The sequence below is a fragment of the Micrasema longulum genome, unplaced genomic scaffold, assembly GCF_059751315.1.
Source record: "Micrasema longulum isolate JH-2025_06_02 unplaced genomic scaffold, ASM5975131v1 h1tg000414l, whole genome shotgun sequence".
Classification (NCBI taxonomy): domain Eukaryota; kingdom Metazoa; phylum Arthropoda; class Insecta; order Trichoptera; family Brachycentridae; genus Micrasema; species Micrasema longulum.
Window position 1 is genome coordinate 224,624 of NW_028277614.1, and position 18,892 is coordinate 243,515.

An 18,892-nucleotide genomic window follows, 5' to 3' on the forward strand; every position below is an offset into this window, starting at 1 on the left:
AATAAGAAAAGCAAACGTAAGTCCATACGAGTATTCCAGGGTTCGTATTCTGATGGGAAGTAAAAATTTATCTTCAATTATATCTGCAAAGTAAAATTGAGTTTTCTGCATGAAAAATAGAATATGTTTACTTTTTTTTTTCTAAACCTGTTCAATTACCGGTTACTGACGAAGATACTTTGAATTTTCATACAAATATACACACTTTCATACATAAATATCGATATTAGTTTATACCGTCTCAGTATATACCGATGGGCCAAAGGAATCTGGTATTCCGGAATCAAATCCTAAATTATCAGTTGACGAGGTGTCGTGTCCTCTTCCTCTTTCTCTTCATCTACATACGAGATCACTTCCCCGATAGCTGCTCTAGGTTACTATTGACGACACCCGATTTTTCTCAATTGAAGTCGTTAAGTGATAACAATGATTGAATCATCGCAGGCGTACCGACAAAAGCTGCCAGCCTAAAAAAATATACAAAAAATGGCGTACACATCACTTTTTCAATTCCCCTCTAAGCGTTTTTCGGTCGCTAATTATAAATAATAAATCGAAAAACTAGACGTTTCTGCTGTAATACGTAAGATGCCGTGTTAACGTAACCTCTAAATGTGTTATGAGTACCGAATTTTAAAAATTTTTTGGTGAATTTTCGAATTTCTAAACGTAATACGCGAGTGGATTAATAATAAAAAAAAATATTGTATAATATTTCGGGGAAGTTATCTAAACAAAAAGGTTTGCGACTACCGAATGAAGTATGTGTCTAATAATATAGCTAGGCATGTATAACCTACCAACACATATATAAAACATTGAACATAAAGTGATAATCAGTTCAGTTCCGCGGATAACTCCAGTGAAGAGAGGTTATTTCGACTATCGTTGGAATTCGTTTTAAACTGAGTAAGTTTACGTTTAATATGGAAATAATGTTACATAACCTTTTGCCCATGAAAATATATTATTTGATAAACCACACCAAATTGTGTTTATAGAGTAGAACACATTTCTGAAGAGTCACGGTGTTTTAATAAACATATCGTCCTAGTGTATGTAGTGTATAATCGGTATGTGCATAAAACTAAGTAAATAATGGCCAGGGGGAAAAACCCTCGTTTGACTAGAATAATGTTTTTATATTTGATGTGCTTAAATGAGAATTGTTCGTCGCGGGTTCGATACCCGCTAGTTGGAAGAAAAATATATTTTGAAAAATAATTCTCAGTTAGTCTGGGTGTTGTGATGTATTTTTCATAACTTCTATTTCCGGATTTATACTCCTTTGAGTATGAAAATATCCTTTCATTCCCATAAAAAAAAATTAAGATGGTTTATCAAAATTTGCAATTGTGAGTTACTTTAATTTCAATGTTGTAAGGAATTCAGCCCAAAGATAAAAAAAATATTTCAAAATACAAAGTAAATGCGTGATATTTTATAGCTCTATTAATTTGAAGCGAGAAGCTAAAAGTTGATTTCCTCAAATCTATCGCAACGAGAGTTAGTTGTTGGTGCGCTTTAACTTTTCCGAAACAAATCTAGTCCATTTTTAACCTTTCGAGACTACACATTGAGATCAGCTTTTGTGGCAGCTTATTCCTACCACCAACAACCGTATTGCTCAGGATTTATGTCGTTATCTAAAAACCGAAATTATTACAACATAACGGTTGTAATGTTTAATATAATTATATTTATATATTCGCCTTGGTATTCACTGTATGGAGATACTGTTTTATATCACGATTGAAAAATAATGTGTTTTATTCATATCGTCAACAAATATCTAAATTAATGGGTCAGTAAAATGAAATAATTTGATTGATTAGACGAAAATTATTTACACGATTATGGGATCATGTCGCATCGCATCGAAGTACAATAGGGAAATATCACATCCTACGTGTTCTGGACGCGCAAATGGTTTACTAACTAAAATGAATGCTTCAATGTAATGCAAATGGTTCGCTTTCGAGACTGGTCTCAGCGATACCGGGGGGCAATATAGCCGGAGAATAAATTATGTATAAATGTTTTTTATTTCATGCCCGTTAGGACTGTTGTATTTTACTATGCTGCGCGCGTCGCAGCTCTCGGTGAAATGACCAGCAGAAGTGGGGTGCGCCGCTATTTACGAGAACTGCTGCCGGCGGTGTACAGCGAGTGGTGGGGGTAGAGCTATCCCCGCCACTCCAAGCCAGCCGGCGCAGCGTTACGGCTAGCCCGGCTGAGCTTGACGCGCGCCGCTCTAAAAGCCGTGTAATGTAGAGTAATAAAAATGTTTTCAATGTTGTCAATTTTTAAAAAAAAAGTGTCTCAACGAAAACGCGATATGCTTGGCCTTGACAATTGTGACGTCAAGATTTGTGACGACGCGACGTTCTGTTTAAATTGAAACAGCACAAACAAAGGTCGAAATTTAACCGTATCGTGACTTATTAAGGGCGCAGCCGAACGAACGAACTGTTTTCGCGGGAATTCAAAATGATAAATTAAAAAATATTTTTGATGCTACGTATTAGTATCTTAAAATAATAGCGAATTGTCGGTTTTTTTACAGTCTATGAAATACTGTCGAGTAAAAAAAATAATTTTGTTGGACAATAGTAGTAGTGAGTAGTCATTTTACATGGAGTTTACCTGCATAACCCTGGGACCTTACTCACAAACCTAGTATAATGTCATGCCTAGGCATAGGTCACTTTATTCAAGTATATGGAAGACCCAAAGTCATATAAAAAGAATTGTCCACCCAGAACCAAAAACTTAATTATAATATTTCGAGTTTGTCCGAATGTTTATAGACAAAAAAATGGATTTCATCCCCTAGGGAGTCATTAAGATTAACAAATTATAACACGGACGGAGACCATTTTAGAGAGGGGAATATAGAACGAAACTTCACTTAAATCAACAAATGGAAGAATTGAGGAAATTTGGAGGTTCAAACACAGGAAAAATGGTAAAAGTTACACAGTTCGTAAAGTGGCCACATAAACCAGCCGATAACAGGTCATAAACCCTGTAAATGCCTAAACTTCCATATTCTCTTCTCTAAAATGTTTTCCACCCCTGTTGTAATTTGTTAACCAAAAAGTTAATATTTCTACCAGCCTACTTTGCAACTCTGTTTTGTATGATTTTTCAGTAGAATCAATAGAATCGTGCAGTTATTTTTATTTTATAATTTCCAAAATGATTATTTACAACAGAAATTTTAAAATCTGATCATAAAATAATTATGTGTTTTGCTACTATATTTTTTATTAATTAATAATATAAGACTCCCTTTATTTCAATTTTAGGCAGACGACTGTATCGAGAGAACCATGACTGATTCCAAATATAAGCTAACTTACTTCCCATTGAAAGGCCTCGCGGAGTCTATAAGGATGATATTTGCTTACGCGAAAGTTGATTTTAAGGACGTGAGAATTCTCCAAGACGATTGGCCGGAATTGAAGAAAAGTAAGTTTTTATAATGACATATCGTACATATAGTACTGTGTATATGAAAGTGAAACGACAGGACAGGTAACTAAAAAAAATTGTCAATAAATTTCCATACCTTTGATTTCAGGAAAACTCAGCAAGTTGGCTACAAACTGACTCAAATTCTCACTATTTATGAGTTATATTTACCGCTTTATACTCTTAGAAATCAAAAGCTGTTCTTGTGATGACGAGACACCTTAAGATGTCCCTCATTTGTTGATGCATTGTCTTTTTTAGCTTAGGGCGCATGCTAGCTGCTTGCGCCGATTTAGAAGTCTGAATAAGGATCTGTAGCTAAATCACAAATAACTATTGACGTGCTTAGAAACATGCTGAGCATTTGAGCGATCACAATAAACATGCTTAAGTTATTGCAGTCATCAACGCATGTTGCAATCTCTAAGTCAACACTCGTGTCGGTTTGTTTTTTTTTGGTTTCCTCGTAAATAATTACAGTTCACTGGCGAAAAATCAGCATTTATTATAAAAAAGTAATACAATGTATTGCATTTGCAAAATAGTAAGGAGTATCGAATACAAAAAAGTAAAAATTAAATTACAATTACTATTGCGACTGCTTTTCTTGACATTTGGCTTACCAACCGGCGGCTAAATGTAATGAATAGCAAGATAATTAATAAATCAATGAATAAAAATAACAGCTTTGGAATACTTTCCAAAATTCAAATATGTGATTGCGCAGCAGGATTATACGTCGTGAAACGTAAATATTTTGACATTAAATATTAGGTATTCACGGATGTTGCATTGTGATTGCGAATACGATAAACAACCACGGTGAGAAATTGTTATCACGTCGCTTATTAGCACGTCGATAGTTATTTGTGATTGAGCTACTGGGAGATATCGCAGCCGTAATAAGCCGCGAGGACTTATCACATGACGTAATATCATACATGGTAAACATAGTAAAAGTACTTGTCGAAATAAACACAATTGGGACACACAGCCAAACACTGTCAAAATGGAGTTAAAGGTCCGTTGATGTCAATAGTCCGCCTACTCTTGAATGCGTTTTCTGTGGTTTCCTCTTCACTAGGCAAATGCGGGGAAGTTTTTAACAAGGCCACTGCCGACTATCTTGCCAGATTCTTATACAATAGATTACCTATAAGTAATGTAAGTTTTGTACATAATAAGCGAGACAAAACAAGGCAACTGCCAATAAAAACAAAGGAGTGAAAAATAAGATATAGTTCAAGAAAAAGTATGTGATTATTTAATGAATGTCATTTGGTATATTTACTTAGTTGAGCCGTTCCGCAGTCGGTCACGATGCAATTGCAAAATATATACTTTTTAAATTTTTGATTTTTTAAGTTTTTAATTTTTTATAATTTTACGTATACACGGATTTCATACATTTAAATAGAATTACAAATGTTAGATCCCCGTCAAAATAACAATTTCATAATAAATTCAGATATGTTCAAAATACAAGCGTCATCCACAAATGAAGGTTACAGGTTGAGGCTGCGGGAAATTTTTTAGTCCTAAGTTGTCACACCTGAGTGTAGGGGGATCTTAACTGTCAATTCATTCGGTCACGCGTGTTTGTCGGCCATTCCGTATAGTCGCAGTATTTTTTCCGATTGAGAGCATGCCGGGCGCTCCCGCCACCGCCCGCCTGCGCAAGTTCCCCACGGTCATTCTTTTTATGGCTTTGCAGAATTATACCACCGCGAATATTCATTGGAAGCTCGTGCACAGTGCACTGCGCATATATATGTAAATACATATATGAATGTGTGTTATGGAGAGACCAAAAAAATATCACGATGGTAAAAAACCACGATAAAATTGGACCATCGCCATCGATTGACTCGCAATTTCTTCAGAATAGGGAAATATAACTTTTTAAAAATACAGTTTGAAGTGAAAATAGTCTATGAAATACTGCCCAGTAAAATAAAAATTTTGCTTCTTATAAATAGGTAGCATAAAATATACTTTTAAATTTATAGTTTTGAATTCCCGCAAAAACGGTCATTGCATTGGCCACTCCCCTAATAAGTCACGATTCATGTTCATTTTTAGCTTTCTTCTAAATAATTCATGTTTTTTAGAACATCGTCACGAACCTTGACGTCACAACTACCAAACATGTTGCGTTTTTCCAGTGGCGTATTTTTTAATTTTTTTTTCTTAAAGTTATACATAAAAACATTTCTCTTTTTTTTTTCTCATTTCTATGATTTAGAAAAATACAATTAATTATACTAAATCCATTTCATGTATTTTTATCGGTATTCGTTGTACGTGATATTTCCCTTATTGCAAACATTCCGATGTCCGATGCATTTCATAGTTTTGCGCCTTTGCACCGGTTTACATATTTTTTAAAGCACGATTTTAGGCCTTCCTATACTCCGATTCAATCTTGCAAACCATCAGCCTTCGTGGTTTTGTTCTGTCTGCCTGATTAAAACAAAAAAAACAGTACCCAGCAAAGTAAATGAGGTTTTTCTTACTTCATCAATTGGACTGTTTGTTGACGACACTAAGATTCTCAAACAAATTGGCAACCCTTTCGATTGTTCACTATAACGATCTGATTTATTGTCTTTAAGCACCGGGCGCTCATCCTATAATTTACATTTCAACTTAAGTAAGTGCAAGGTTATGAGATTTTTTCTTCTGAAAAATCCAATCATATACTCATACTCATTGTCGTGAGTAGTCACTGAACGATGAAATATTATCACCCGTGTCAAGTATACGAGATTTAGGTGTTAAACTTGACACTAAACTTTTTTTTACAATTCATATTGAACATGTAATCAATAAATCCTTTAAACTCCTCGGATTTATTCACAGAAGAACTTAGAACTCTCTTCTGTTTCCTAGTTCACCCGCACCTGGAGTATTCCTCTGTTATCTGGTCTCCATATTATGATGTTCTCATCCAAAATATTAAATCAGTTCAACGTCGATTTTTAAGAAATATAGGGTGAAGGTTGGGTTTATCTAAAAACCAATATTCGTATAATGAGTTAGAAACAAGCTTATATATATCTTCTCTTCGTCGTCATTCGATCGTCGAAATAAATACGACCTTCTGGTTCTATTTAGAATTCTCAACTCACTTTTTGATGCGCCTAAACTACAGAGCTCAATAAAATTAAATATCCCAACTAGAAACCTCAGACAAAACTTACTCTTTTATACCGATAGCCATAGAACTAACTTTGGTTTTCATTCCCCTATGCCCAAAATTCTAAGGTCTGCCAACAAACATACAAGTCTTGGTTTCTTTGATAACGAGTTGTCTTCTTTCAAACGATCACTGAATTAAATTCAATTATAAACACCTCTCTCCCGCTTCCATTTCCACCAAGTCTACTATATACCATTGAGTCTTTTTACTTTCCTTTATAATAATGTTATATGTATAAATATGCCAGTAAAAATGCCCATTAGGCGTATATATAAATGAATACATAAAAAAAATAAAAAAATATTAATAATCGTAAATAATGAATTTCCCGCCGCGTGTGAATTGAGCGGGAATTTTCAAAAATGGCATTTTTGCCCGAATATTGTTTCACACATTTGAGATAACATCAATATAATATAAACACACATTTCTTAGCAATGGAGCGTATAGGACTTTCTTTACCAAATTATAAAATATTTAACCTGAAAATACAAAAATTGGAAAAATATTTAAAATTCAAATATGATTTCCGGTACCATAGTTTTCGATTAGTAATATAGTAAATATAATTTCAGATTATCCCAAGCAGAAGTTGCCCGTGTTGGAGGTCGATGGAAAGGTCCTGAACCAGTCTGTGGCTATCTGCAGGTTCCTCGGGACGAGGTTCGGTCTGGTGCCGAAGGATCCTTTCAAGGCAGCCCGTCTAGATGCTCTTGTCGATGATTTCAAGGACGTTCAAGAGAGTGAGTTATATATTAGTTATGTTCAAAGCATTAACTATGTGGTCAAACATTTTAATTAATGTTGGTAAACATTAATATTTTACACTTGCCGACTTTTATGTCTACCGGTTTACCGGAGTTATATTTTATGAACAAATAATATTTATTTATTAATTAGAATCGGATTATGGTCCTGTTGACGCGGTAGAGTACGGAGTCTAAATCACAGTTTTGAAGCTCCACTCTCTGCGACAACTTGATTCCCATTTTCTAATTCAGTTATTTTTGGCAAATAAAAAATTACAGCATTAAAATATTTGGACAAATCATACTAAAGTAACTGTTACACTAATTAATTTATTTATTAAAAATTACACTAGTTTAAATGTTAATGAAATTATTAAGATTTTTTTAGGCTGTGTCCGTGTTAAGCCATAATAATAAACAGAGAAAAAATAACTGACTAAACTTAAAAAAAAAAAAAATGAAACCATTTACCAAGTTGATTTTAAAATAACATTCAAAGTCTAAATTTATTGCTACACAAAGGGAAAACCTTTTTGACGACAGAATATGGAAGTCTAGGCATGTACACGGCTCGTGACCCGTCATTGTCTAGTTTAAGTGGCCACTTTACGCACCACGTAACATTGACCATTCTACCCACGTTTAGACAACCCCCTTTCCTCAACTCTTCCATCTGTTGACTTTTGTGAAGTAAAAGAGCTAAAACCTTTGTCATGCGTGAATCTCTGCAAACATTTTGACATACCCAAACATCGTTGATTAAACTTACTGGTATAAGAAGAAGTATGTAGGGTCTATAGTCTAATCGATGACACACACTTGTTAAATTAGTTCACCGGAAGTAGACTAATGACCACCGATGCAATGTCATCATTTTCTACCGAATCCAAGACATACGTATAATGCAACTCTTACAGTATTGCACTTTAAGCCAGGAGCATTGTTATGCAGTACTTTTACATCGTCCCTACCATGTAGAAATGAATTACAAAGAAATGTGGTCTATAAAGAGATCACAGGACGCAACGCCAATCAGTCAGCCCAACAAGTTCAGTTCACTTCAGTCCAGCTTGACGACGTCACATAGTTCCAGCATGTAGTTCAAGTGCAGTCTCTTCAACCCATCATCGACGTAACACGCGTCCGACATAATTCATTATTTATTCGCCATGTGATAAATAAACATCAAACAGCAACCTCGTGTCTTCTCTGTCAATATCTAACCGGGGTAGGAACTCCAACCAACCTTCAACTACATAAATACTACAAGTATAAGAAGTAGCAGGCCAATTGGTTCAGCCGGATGAATGTAACCCACAGTGTCTGTAAAATGACATATTTCCATAACGACTAAATACTTATGTTACTCGTATCTTTACGTTGTTAAAGATAAGATTATGAGGCTGCGCCCGATATATCGGCTGTAGTGGTTGAGGTACTCGCATTTATCCTTTCGATAGGGCAATAGAAAATATAGAAAAACTGGGTATATTTCGAGTTTGTCCAAATTTTTGTAGACAAGGACTGGATTCAACTCCCCGGGGAGCTGTTTATATCAACATATTACAACAGAGATGAAGAACATTTAAGAGAAGGTAATATAGAAGTCCAGGCGTAGGTGAAATAATTCAATTTGATGAATCTTACCCGCATAAATAAAGGTTTCAGCTCTTTTACTTCACAAACATCAACAGATGAAAGAATTGAAGGAATATAGATGTTCAAATATAGGCAGAATGGTGGCCACTTAAACCAGCCATTGACAGGTCATAAGCCCTGTAGATGCCTGGACTTCTATATTACCTTCTCTTAAATGTTCTTCATCTCTGTTCTAATATGTTGATAAAAACTGGGTATGTTTAAAAATATCATTCTGTCTTTGGTGAAAAATTGGCAAATAACCTGTAAATAACACATACGGGAAAAATGGATTCATGCTGGTTGAAGTACGGAACTCATGTCTGTACCGTCTTTGTTCCGATCTAAGAGAAGGTAAGGGTAATTAATCCTTTACTAAACAGGAGTCACCGGACGTGTCTGGGGCTTGAGGTTTTTGATTGCGGGTGCCCTCTGTCAGCGATATCTTTTGCTGAGGACTTCCCCGAGCACGGAATATACGTCTCCTTTATTAATTTTGCTTAATGCGATAAAATTCCTCAGTTTGAGTGGGTATGAGTGGTGGCAAAATTTGGTTTGCAACCAGTAGTCTTCGGGTAAGTCTGTTGTTTTTGGGTGCGCTGCCGGTGACTGGCATTGAGTGTCACCTGGGGGCGTACTGGTGCTCCAGAGAGTAGTAACTTGTATATACTTTCCTTGTCCCTACTTTGTAGACGACGAGGGCGTCAGTGAAAGGGACATTGAAAGTTGTGAATGTAAATATTTGTTCGCACTTTTCCTTACTGAATTTGGTTAGTAGAGGAAGAAATACAATCCATTCGTAATAAAAAAAAAATCTTGGTTGTATGAGTAAATCCGAAGAAAGATATTTAGTCTTTAAAACGGATTCGGGTATGTGGTGGATGCTTTCAATGTCTTTGGTAAAAAAATTCAATATCAAAGATCAGGTTCAAGAGGAGGTATATCTCTTTTCAGAATTGAGGGCCCATATGACACTTAAGACACCGGAAGCTAAGAAAGAGATGGACGATATACTTGAATCATTTTTAAAGGCCGCCGATGAAGCAGCAGCGGAGGGTTACATGTACGGATCTACGGTAATATTGTTATATTAAATATATATATCCTGAGAAATGGTTTCGTTCCGTTATTATGAATATAACGTTACACGTAGCGCAGTCGGTTAGACGACTGACTGTGAATTTGGCGTCACGGATTCTATTCCCGCCAGTTGCTAGAGTGAAATTTAAGAAATAGTTTTTCTCAATCGGTCTGGGTGTTGTAGTGAATTATTCGTAATTTCCTTCCACACCATATATTTCCCATTTCTTGGCAAGCCCTTAAGGCAGGGTCTTAGCGGGCATGGTCATCTTCTCCATAAGGGCGCGTGCGGCACGAGTACGATTCATTTATCTCGCAAGAGATCTCGGGTTTGATTCCCGACATGGTTGATTTGAAATATTTATTTAAAAATGTGTTTTTACACTAAAGTATTTCATAGTCCCTGGACTGGTACCTGAAGCGTTAGAGTGATCATCTTACCTTCATGCAATAAAAAATGATCAATATACGCTGCGGTTGGTTTACCAATACAGTGTCCTATGCACCATTAGGTGCGGAAAGGGAATGACAATTATCCTCTGAAATCTGAGTTAAATCTAGCAGTCGAAAAACATACTTGAAATAAGAAAATTGTGTATTTGCAAAATTCAATTAAAAAAATTAGAAGTTTAAACATGTTTGGTCACAGACCTGTTGTCATTTAACCTTAAATAAAAAGGAAAGAATTAGATATGCCAACAAGAGTTCAACTTTCAAATCTGAATGCTATTTTAGGCAAGAAAACGTATAACGAGCAAGCCGACAAAAATAGACACGATATAGAGAATTACCAGAAATAAGAAAACAAAAACTCACAATAATTATTTGGTTTATTAGGGGAGAAATAAAATCTCAAAGTTAGTGTTTGCTTTAACATGCATTTGGTTTCAAAGGGTTAATTTGCACAATAGTAAATTTTCTACTAACAAATGTATTTAAGTAAATTTGTTTAGTAAAATATAAAACGTTTCACATCGATAAAAAAATACATTTTATTACTTTTTAACTAAACTGAATTCTCTAATTTCTTATTGATTTTCCCTATAAAGACAGCAATTAAAATAAATGACGTTGCCAAAATAAATGACCTTTTCTATTTCATTTAAGAACAAATATATGGCGTTTATTACTTATGGCATTCGTTGATTAATTTATTTGTTAAATTATCATGAAAACTGGTATTTTTATTAGAATTAAAATGCGATTACAAGGCCAACGAGTTGTAAATTGTCATTTGCATTAAGAAATCAGATTGAATTTGTCACTATTGAAATAAATTTGTTTGAAAAATATCACAGATTGAAAACTTGTCTACAAAAAAGATTTTCTCGTTTAAGGAATTCGTAATATTTTTGTAATAATAAATACGTGACACACAAAGGGTGTCAAAATTGAAAATAACATGTTTTTATCATCTTAGAAAAACGTGTGCTCAATATGATTTTTTAAAGATTTTTTAAGACCATAGTTAACTACAATTTTATAATTATAATTGAATAAGTAGAGTGATACGTAGTTGTGGTACGTAAGTATGTTTTTTTTTGGCCTATAATTTTGGCGATTGGTAAAAAAATTTACCTTATACTCAATTAATATTTCAACTATCGGACAATATTTTTTATAATTGGCGGCGCCCGTGGTGTAGTAGCTAAGCCGTTTGCCCCACAAACAAGGGTTCCGAGTTCGATTCCGATTTCGAAAAAATAAACTTGATTTCACTAAAGTCTGGGTATTCTCTGCTGCCAATGGGCCTTCTGACATGTTGTGGAGGGAAATAAAAATAGACACCCGCTTCAAATTAATATTGCGCGCAATGAGAGTTTAAGTTTTCATTTGTTCAAAACAATATTCTGCTCAATAACAAGCTTCTGCTTGTTTTCACTGCAGGAAAAGAATATCCAGGATTGAAAATAATATCATCGAACTTTGCTAAGTCAATTAGAGGAATACTTTTTTGTTCATGTACCGTATTTCATTTTTTTTAAATATAGCCACTGTTAATAATTACGTAGTACACATGTATGTATGGATTTTATAACATATAACTTTATTATGATCTACAAAATATTTACAGATTTCCTGGGTGGACATTTACATTACTGTGATGGCTGAACTGTTCCCAGCTTACCTCCATGCACCGGACATGCTCAAGCCATATCCTCGTTTAGTCAAACTCACGGAGAAAGTTAGGTCTCAGGATGGAATCAAAAAGTGGATAGAAACCAGACCGGCTGATAATTATATAATGCCCTCACACTAAGTCAAGTCAATTTGTATTATTTCTTATTAATCCAATTATACAAATATAAAGCACGTTCTTACAAAATCAACGATAATTTTATTTAAAAACGTAATTTTCAAAATAAATTTTATACCTCGACAAAAATACGGGAACTGACGTAATTACGCAACACGAATTTCCCTTTATTAATCATATTAATAACACCCTATATTTTATGCATATTTGTTTAAAATGTTTTAAACAGTTTACCACACAATGTATGAATAAATAAAACAATGTTCTCTTTGGTTCGTCTGTACAATGTTTTATTAAAAATACATTTTATTGGAATTACTAAACCGAAGCTTCTCCGTTTTGTTTCCCTCCGAAAGTTGCTTTATCAGGAAGCAAAAACGAAGTGACATTCCATTATTTCCACTGCCAAATCTTCTACGTTAATTTGTACTTCGGAAATCGAATACATGTCACACTGTTTACCATGATAGAGATTATGAGAACTATTTTACTTGTGCTATCGGCCACAGAGCACAAACTGATATCAATTAATGTTTTTTCTACAAAATACAGTTTACCCCGAAGATGGCTCCTGCAACAGTAGCCGAAACGTCGGTACGAATCTAACTTACACGGGATCACCCTAAAAAGATACATATTGATAACAGTGATCGTGAAAACCTACGCACCTATACTTTGAAGATGTCTTTTTTCGTAGTTTGCAGAACACATCTTCACAAATAATATCTCATTTTACTTTGAAGATGGTATCGAAATTTTACACATCAATTAAAAAGGTAGTGCACTTTTAGAATATATTCTCTCTTGCTAAACCCACCCATGAACCCCCGTCTTTCCTCATTTAGCCACACCCACTCAACCCCACTGTGTACATTATATATATATTAATATAATATATATGTATATATATATATATATTTATATATGTACATTATGTTTGTTTTAAATAAACCCTAATGAAGGCAGATTATTTTGCCGAAACTAGTTATAAAATTTAATCGAAAATGAAGTGTCCGGAAAGCGGTCACTTTTGTCATATCAACACTAAGCTAAAGTCAAAACAATAATAAGAAAAGCAAACATTTACATATGTTATGAGACAGACTTGATATTATATTAGGAATCGGGAGCGAGACCCAACATCAGGAGAAACGTAACAGCGGACACAGAGAGACACAAACAGATCCATTCAATTCCATTTCAATTTTATTTATTCATATATATGAACATTACAAAATGGAATATCTTAATTCATACATATACAAATAATTAAAACAATAAGGTAAAATAACTTATTAAAAAAAATAACAATATACATAATATTCAGAGAATAGTATGTTAAAAAAGTAAGAGAATCTTCTGACGAAAAACTCCCTCAGAGAAAATGTCAATGTCGAAAGTAATATTGGTCCTGTATATTGGAATGTGAAACAGTCTATGCTGACGCTGTCTAAGGTAATTATCGGGAACATAAACGCTAATGATCCGCATAATTTCAGGGTTGTCAATAATACCGCGGAACAATCGAAAGAAGTGCGTAGTTAAATACACATTCCTTCTGGTCTTCTAACTGCTGGTAACCCAGCATACCTTGGAAGAATTCGGTGGAACAAAACCATGGTTAATATCCACTCTCCCTCATGCAGAGAAATCGAAGAAATTTCTTCTGAACCCTCTCCACCATAAAAGAGTACTTCAACTCACACGGTCCCCAAATCATCGAGCCACTCTTGAGTCTACTTCGCACCGACGAGATATAAAGAATTCTCAGAACTCGTGTATTACCAAAAACCCTGGCAGTACGCAAGACGAATCCTAACATCTTCAACGAACTACTACAAACTGTTTCGATGTGATCATGAAATGTCAGGGAACTCACAAAAGTGATGCCTAGATCCTTAACCTTTTGGTAGATCCTTAACCTGGACATTCATTCTATAGCGGAAGAAAAGCTTTTTGTGAGCCCTGGTGAAAGACATAACTGAATATTTTCCATAAACCTAGACACCCCCTTTACGACCATCGAATGACTCCTCCGAGACTAAGATCGAGAAGGAGTTTCCTCAAAGTCACAACTGATTTGGAGACCTCTGCAGAAAAACGCAGAGAGGATCGGTGGAAAGAGAAACTCGGCAATAGGCTCTGGATTTCGCTACGTGGAAGTTTTTTATTTATTTATTTAACTTTTTGTACATAATGTTATTTGTAAATTGGCAGGCTTATTGCCAAATGACAATTTTTTCCAACCAACCAATAAAATAAAAGTTTATTTTTTTAAATTCAAGTTACCGAACACATCCAATAGAAAAAAAAAGATTAAAAAGCCAAAGATATATAAAATTCGAAATGAACGTATTTGTTTATAAATTAACTTAAATCAAAACTATTACTCAATGGGAAAATGAAAAAAAGAGGAAAAAGGAAAGGAGAAGAGATTAAGGAAGAGAAAGGAGATGTTTTTTTAGACGTGATTTAAACAGAGATAATGTAGTAACATCTTTGACGGTGGATGGGAGATGATTTCACAGTGGAGCCGCATGGACACTTTATGAGATATAATTATGGAAATAAAAGAGTTTAAATTAAAATTATTTAAGTATAAGGTAATAACAATTATATGAATTTAAGTTTTATTTGAATGTATATAATAAAAACTGGTGAAAATTGTATTATTTTATGAAGTTGACGATGATTCCGCAGTCGAGCCGCATGGACACTATATGAGTTAGAAAAGAAAGAGGAATTGTTGATGGGTATTAAGAATTGAAACGAAGAGGTAAACCATGAACTGATAAGCGTTGAAATTTTTCACGTAGGTATATAGGAGCGTTAGGACTATGAAGTAAACTAAACAGAAGTGAGAGGGAATGATAATCTCTCCGCTGTCTAATTTTGAGCCATTTCAGTTGCCTACAACAATCAGAAATGTGGTCATATTTCCTAAGACCAAAAATGTACCTTATGCATGTATTCTGAAGTCGTTCAAGTTTATCGAGTTGCTCACAGCTTAAATCAGTCATGGAAACATCAGCGTAATCTAGAATGGGTAGTAGTAATGCTTGTACAAGAGTTCATTTAGTATTAATGGGTAAGAACTTTTGCAACCTTCTAAGTGAGTGTTGACTGAAACATATTTTGCGGCTTAATTCATTAAAATGAGCTCGGCAGCAGAGATGTTCATCCATTTGTACTCCTAGGTTTTTTACGGATTTTCTGTATTGAATATTGGTACCATTGACAATAAGAGGATTAAGTGAAGGTATGTCTAGCTTACTAAGCAATCTTTGACTACCCGCAAACATAATTTATGTTTTAGATGGGTATATTAGTAAACCATACTCTTTTGTCCATGTTGACATGCAATTTAGTGTATGAGACATCGATTCTATTGCTTCGCTGGTGTTTACAGGTCTGCAATGAAGATATAATTGTAAATCATCTGCATAGAGATGATATGAACAATTGAGATATTCTGCTATCGGATTGATAAACAGGAAAAATAGTAATGGTGATAAAACTCCACCTTGAGGTACTCCAGCGGCAATATCAACCCATTCCGTTGATGATCTGGTGTTTTGATGCTTTGTTGTGTAGCTCATAAATACAATCCGAACCATTTTATAACCGGTTGTGTCATATTTAGTGTTTTGAGCCTAGCCAGCAAAAGATCGAAATCCACAGAGTTGAAAGCGCTGCTGAAGTCGAGTAATGTTATCAAAGTTAGCATTTTGTAATTCATTGCATATCTAATGGCATCTGTTTAGGCAACCCTTGATTAGAAATGGTAGTTGTACTATGGCCCACACGAAAACCTGATTGATTGGGACCAAGAAGATTATTTTACAATAGATAATTATTAAGCTGATTATATACAACTCGTTCAATGACTTTGGTAAAAAATTGGAAGAATAGATATAGGTCTGTTATCTTTGACAGAGACTGGTAAATAAATTTTGGGAAGTGGTCAAGCTCAAGTTTCAGGAAAATCTCCAGTATTTAAAGAAAAGTTTATAATGTGAGTAATAACCGGTAAGATAAAAGGAAAAATAATTGTATCAATCTCATACTCGGCTGATCACTGCCCATAGATTTGGTTTGTATAGAAAGTTAAATACGTTGAATCTTGAACGGAAGAAAAAAAAAACGGTGGATAATTATAAGAAGGTGCCATAATTAAATGTCGGAGAGTGTTGGATTTACTGCTGACATCCAGTATTAGTGGAGGTGTAGCAAAGTAAGTATTAAGATCGTCTAGTTTGACAGTTGAAGATACTGTTATTTTAGGTTTACCGGCGTCAAGAGATTTTAAAAACGACCAAAACTTACTAGTAGAATTTTGATTTAAGTTTGTGAGGATATATTTCCTTCTGGAATTTCTGCACAATTGGTTGCAACCATTTTGTAGGACTCTGAAGGCTTCCCATTTTTGAGGTGAAGCATTTGATTTAAGTTTTGACTTTGCTTTGTCACGTTTAGCCATTAGTTGAATAATGTCACTGGTAAGCCAAGGAGTAGGTGGATATTTAAGTTTAACAGATCTAATAGGAGCATGAATGTAATCAGTAATCATTCTGTTAAAAGTTCCAACTTTTTGATCAATGGTCTCTAGATTATTAATAACTGACCAGTTTAAACTCATGGCATCAAGTTCAAGTGATTCCTTATCAATGCTTCTAAAGTTTCTGGCAAGAAATGTGACAGGAGGTCTTTTGAGACATTTGATCTTAAAGCTAGTAAATATTAATTCATGATGAGAAAATCCGGAGGCGGTTAACTGTCCATAATTAGAGACATTGTCAGGCATAAAAGTTATAATAAAATCTAAAAGAGTATGAAAACTTGAGTGTGATAAGTAGGAGCTAAAAGTAGCAAAGATAGGTTGACTGAACTCATAATATCTCTCAAACGTTGGCATCTGGAGTCTTGTTTTAAAAGACACGTATTAAAGTCACCCATAAGAATAACTGAGTGAAAATCACCTATGGTGCTTTCCAGCAATGTTTCCATCTCAGAAAAATAGTTTATATCAAGAGGACAATATACCACACCAACATGTCATAGTATTAGAAATTATTCTTTAAAAACAAATATGCAGGATGTCCACCACTGGTTTCAGATTGTTTTACAAGTGAATAATTTATTTTTTCACGCAGATATTTACATACTCCACCGCCCCTTTGATTTGTTTGATCATTGCGGATAAGTTGATATCCATGTAAAAGATACAAAGTTGATGGTAGTGATGGTTTTAGATATGTTTCGCTGACCAGAATGGCATGTGTTGACAAATCCGCAAATGTTGATAGAAAATCGGAGTAATGAGCTGGTAATACTTTAAGCGTTTATATGACATACACGAAAGTCTTTAGGATAGCATGAAAAGTTATTCAGGAGTTTATCATGGAGACCAAACACTTTTTCTGTGTCTGATTCAGAAACATCAGAGTGATAGGAGGAGAGAGAAGTTTCAGGGAGGGATTCGGAAGGGAGGGATTCGGAGTGGAAAGATTCACAGGAAGACGTGGAAGACATCGAATAATAGTACGAACTTAAGTAAGTAGCTACAACTAAATTAATAAGGTTACAATGTATTTAAATATAAAATAATTAAATGTGTTTTAACAACACAGGACTTAATTTTATGAGTCAGTTGGAAGATTAAATAAAAAGTTACAATAAAGAGTTCACCATAAAAAAAAATACAAACAGAATATAATGCAATAGTTATATATTTGTTTAAGATTTTAAAACCGAAATAAAGATACATTTCTAAAACACAAGGTTTTAAAAGAACACAAGGTTTTAAAAGAACACAAAAGAAATAAACTGAATTCAATGAATATAAAAGAAAATGACTTTAATATTGAAGAAGTAACAACAAAATTAAAAGATCAATATAAATGTAATTTGTTGTTAATATAATAAATAAAGATTATAGAAAATGCATGACATGAAAAAATAGAATATAAATAAAAAATACTTCTATCTTTTACTTATAGTCAGAAGAAAGAGAAAAAATGAAATAAATAAATAAAAATAAAAAAAACAAATTAACAATATTAACAAAGAACAGATATTTTAATAAACCGTTCTTTCAAAACAAATAGGGTATATCTGTTATTAACAAGGAAAAATAACCCAAAAGAGACAATATTATGTAGGTTTATCAATTGAAATGACTTGGTTAGCGGAGTTATGTTCGCTAGATATGGTATAATAAGTAAATATTACGCACTGATAATTCAAATTCCTGGAACTAAGTTAAAAAAAGTTAATTTAATGGACAGTAAACTCAATAACTGCAAAATAATATTATAGAAACTGTTTTGTAAATATAGTATAAAATTTATTGTAAAAAAAAATAATATAAAAAAATACGTAAACAAGAAATTTGATATGAAGTGACATGTAAGTCTATAGTCATAAGTAATTACTAATTTTTAGATTCAAATTACTAATTGTAAAATATTTCGGGAAAGTTATTAT

At 33.9% G+C, this 18,892-nt stretch overlaps 1 protein-coding gene across 1 annotated transcript; it reads left to right on the plus strand.

Annotated features, from left to right (window-relative positions):
- The first annotated feature begins 841 nt into the window (after positions 1-841).
- Positions 842-12,475, plus strand: LOC148281751 (glutathione S-transferase 1-like). The gene is made up of 5 exons (XM_088226189.1): positions 842-912; positions 3,315-3,477; positions 7,258-7,425; positions 10,024-10,145; positions 12,224-12,475. Exons 2-5 carry the CDS (start codon positions 3,339-3,341, stop codon positions 12,407-12,409), a joined length of 615 nt encoding a protein of 204 aa, XP_088082315.1. The 5' UTR covers positions 842-912; positions 3,315-3,338; the 3' UTR covers positions 12,410-12,475.
- Positions 12,476-18,892: the final 6,417 nt, after the last annotated feature.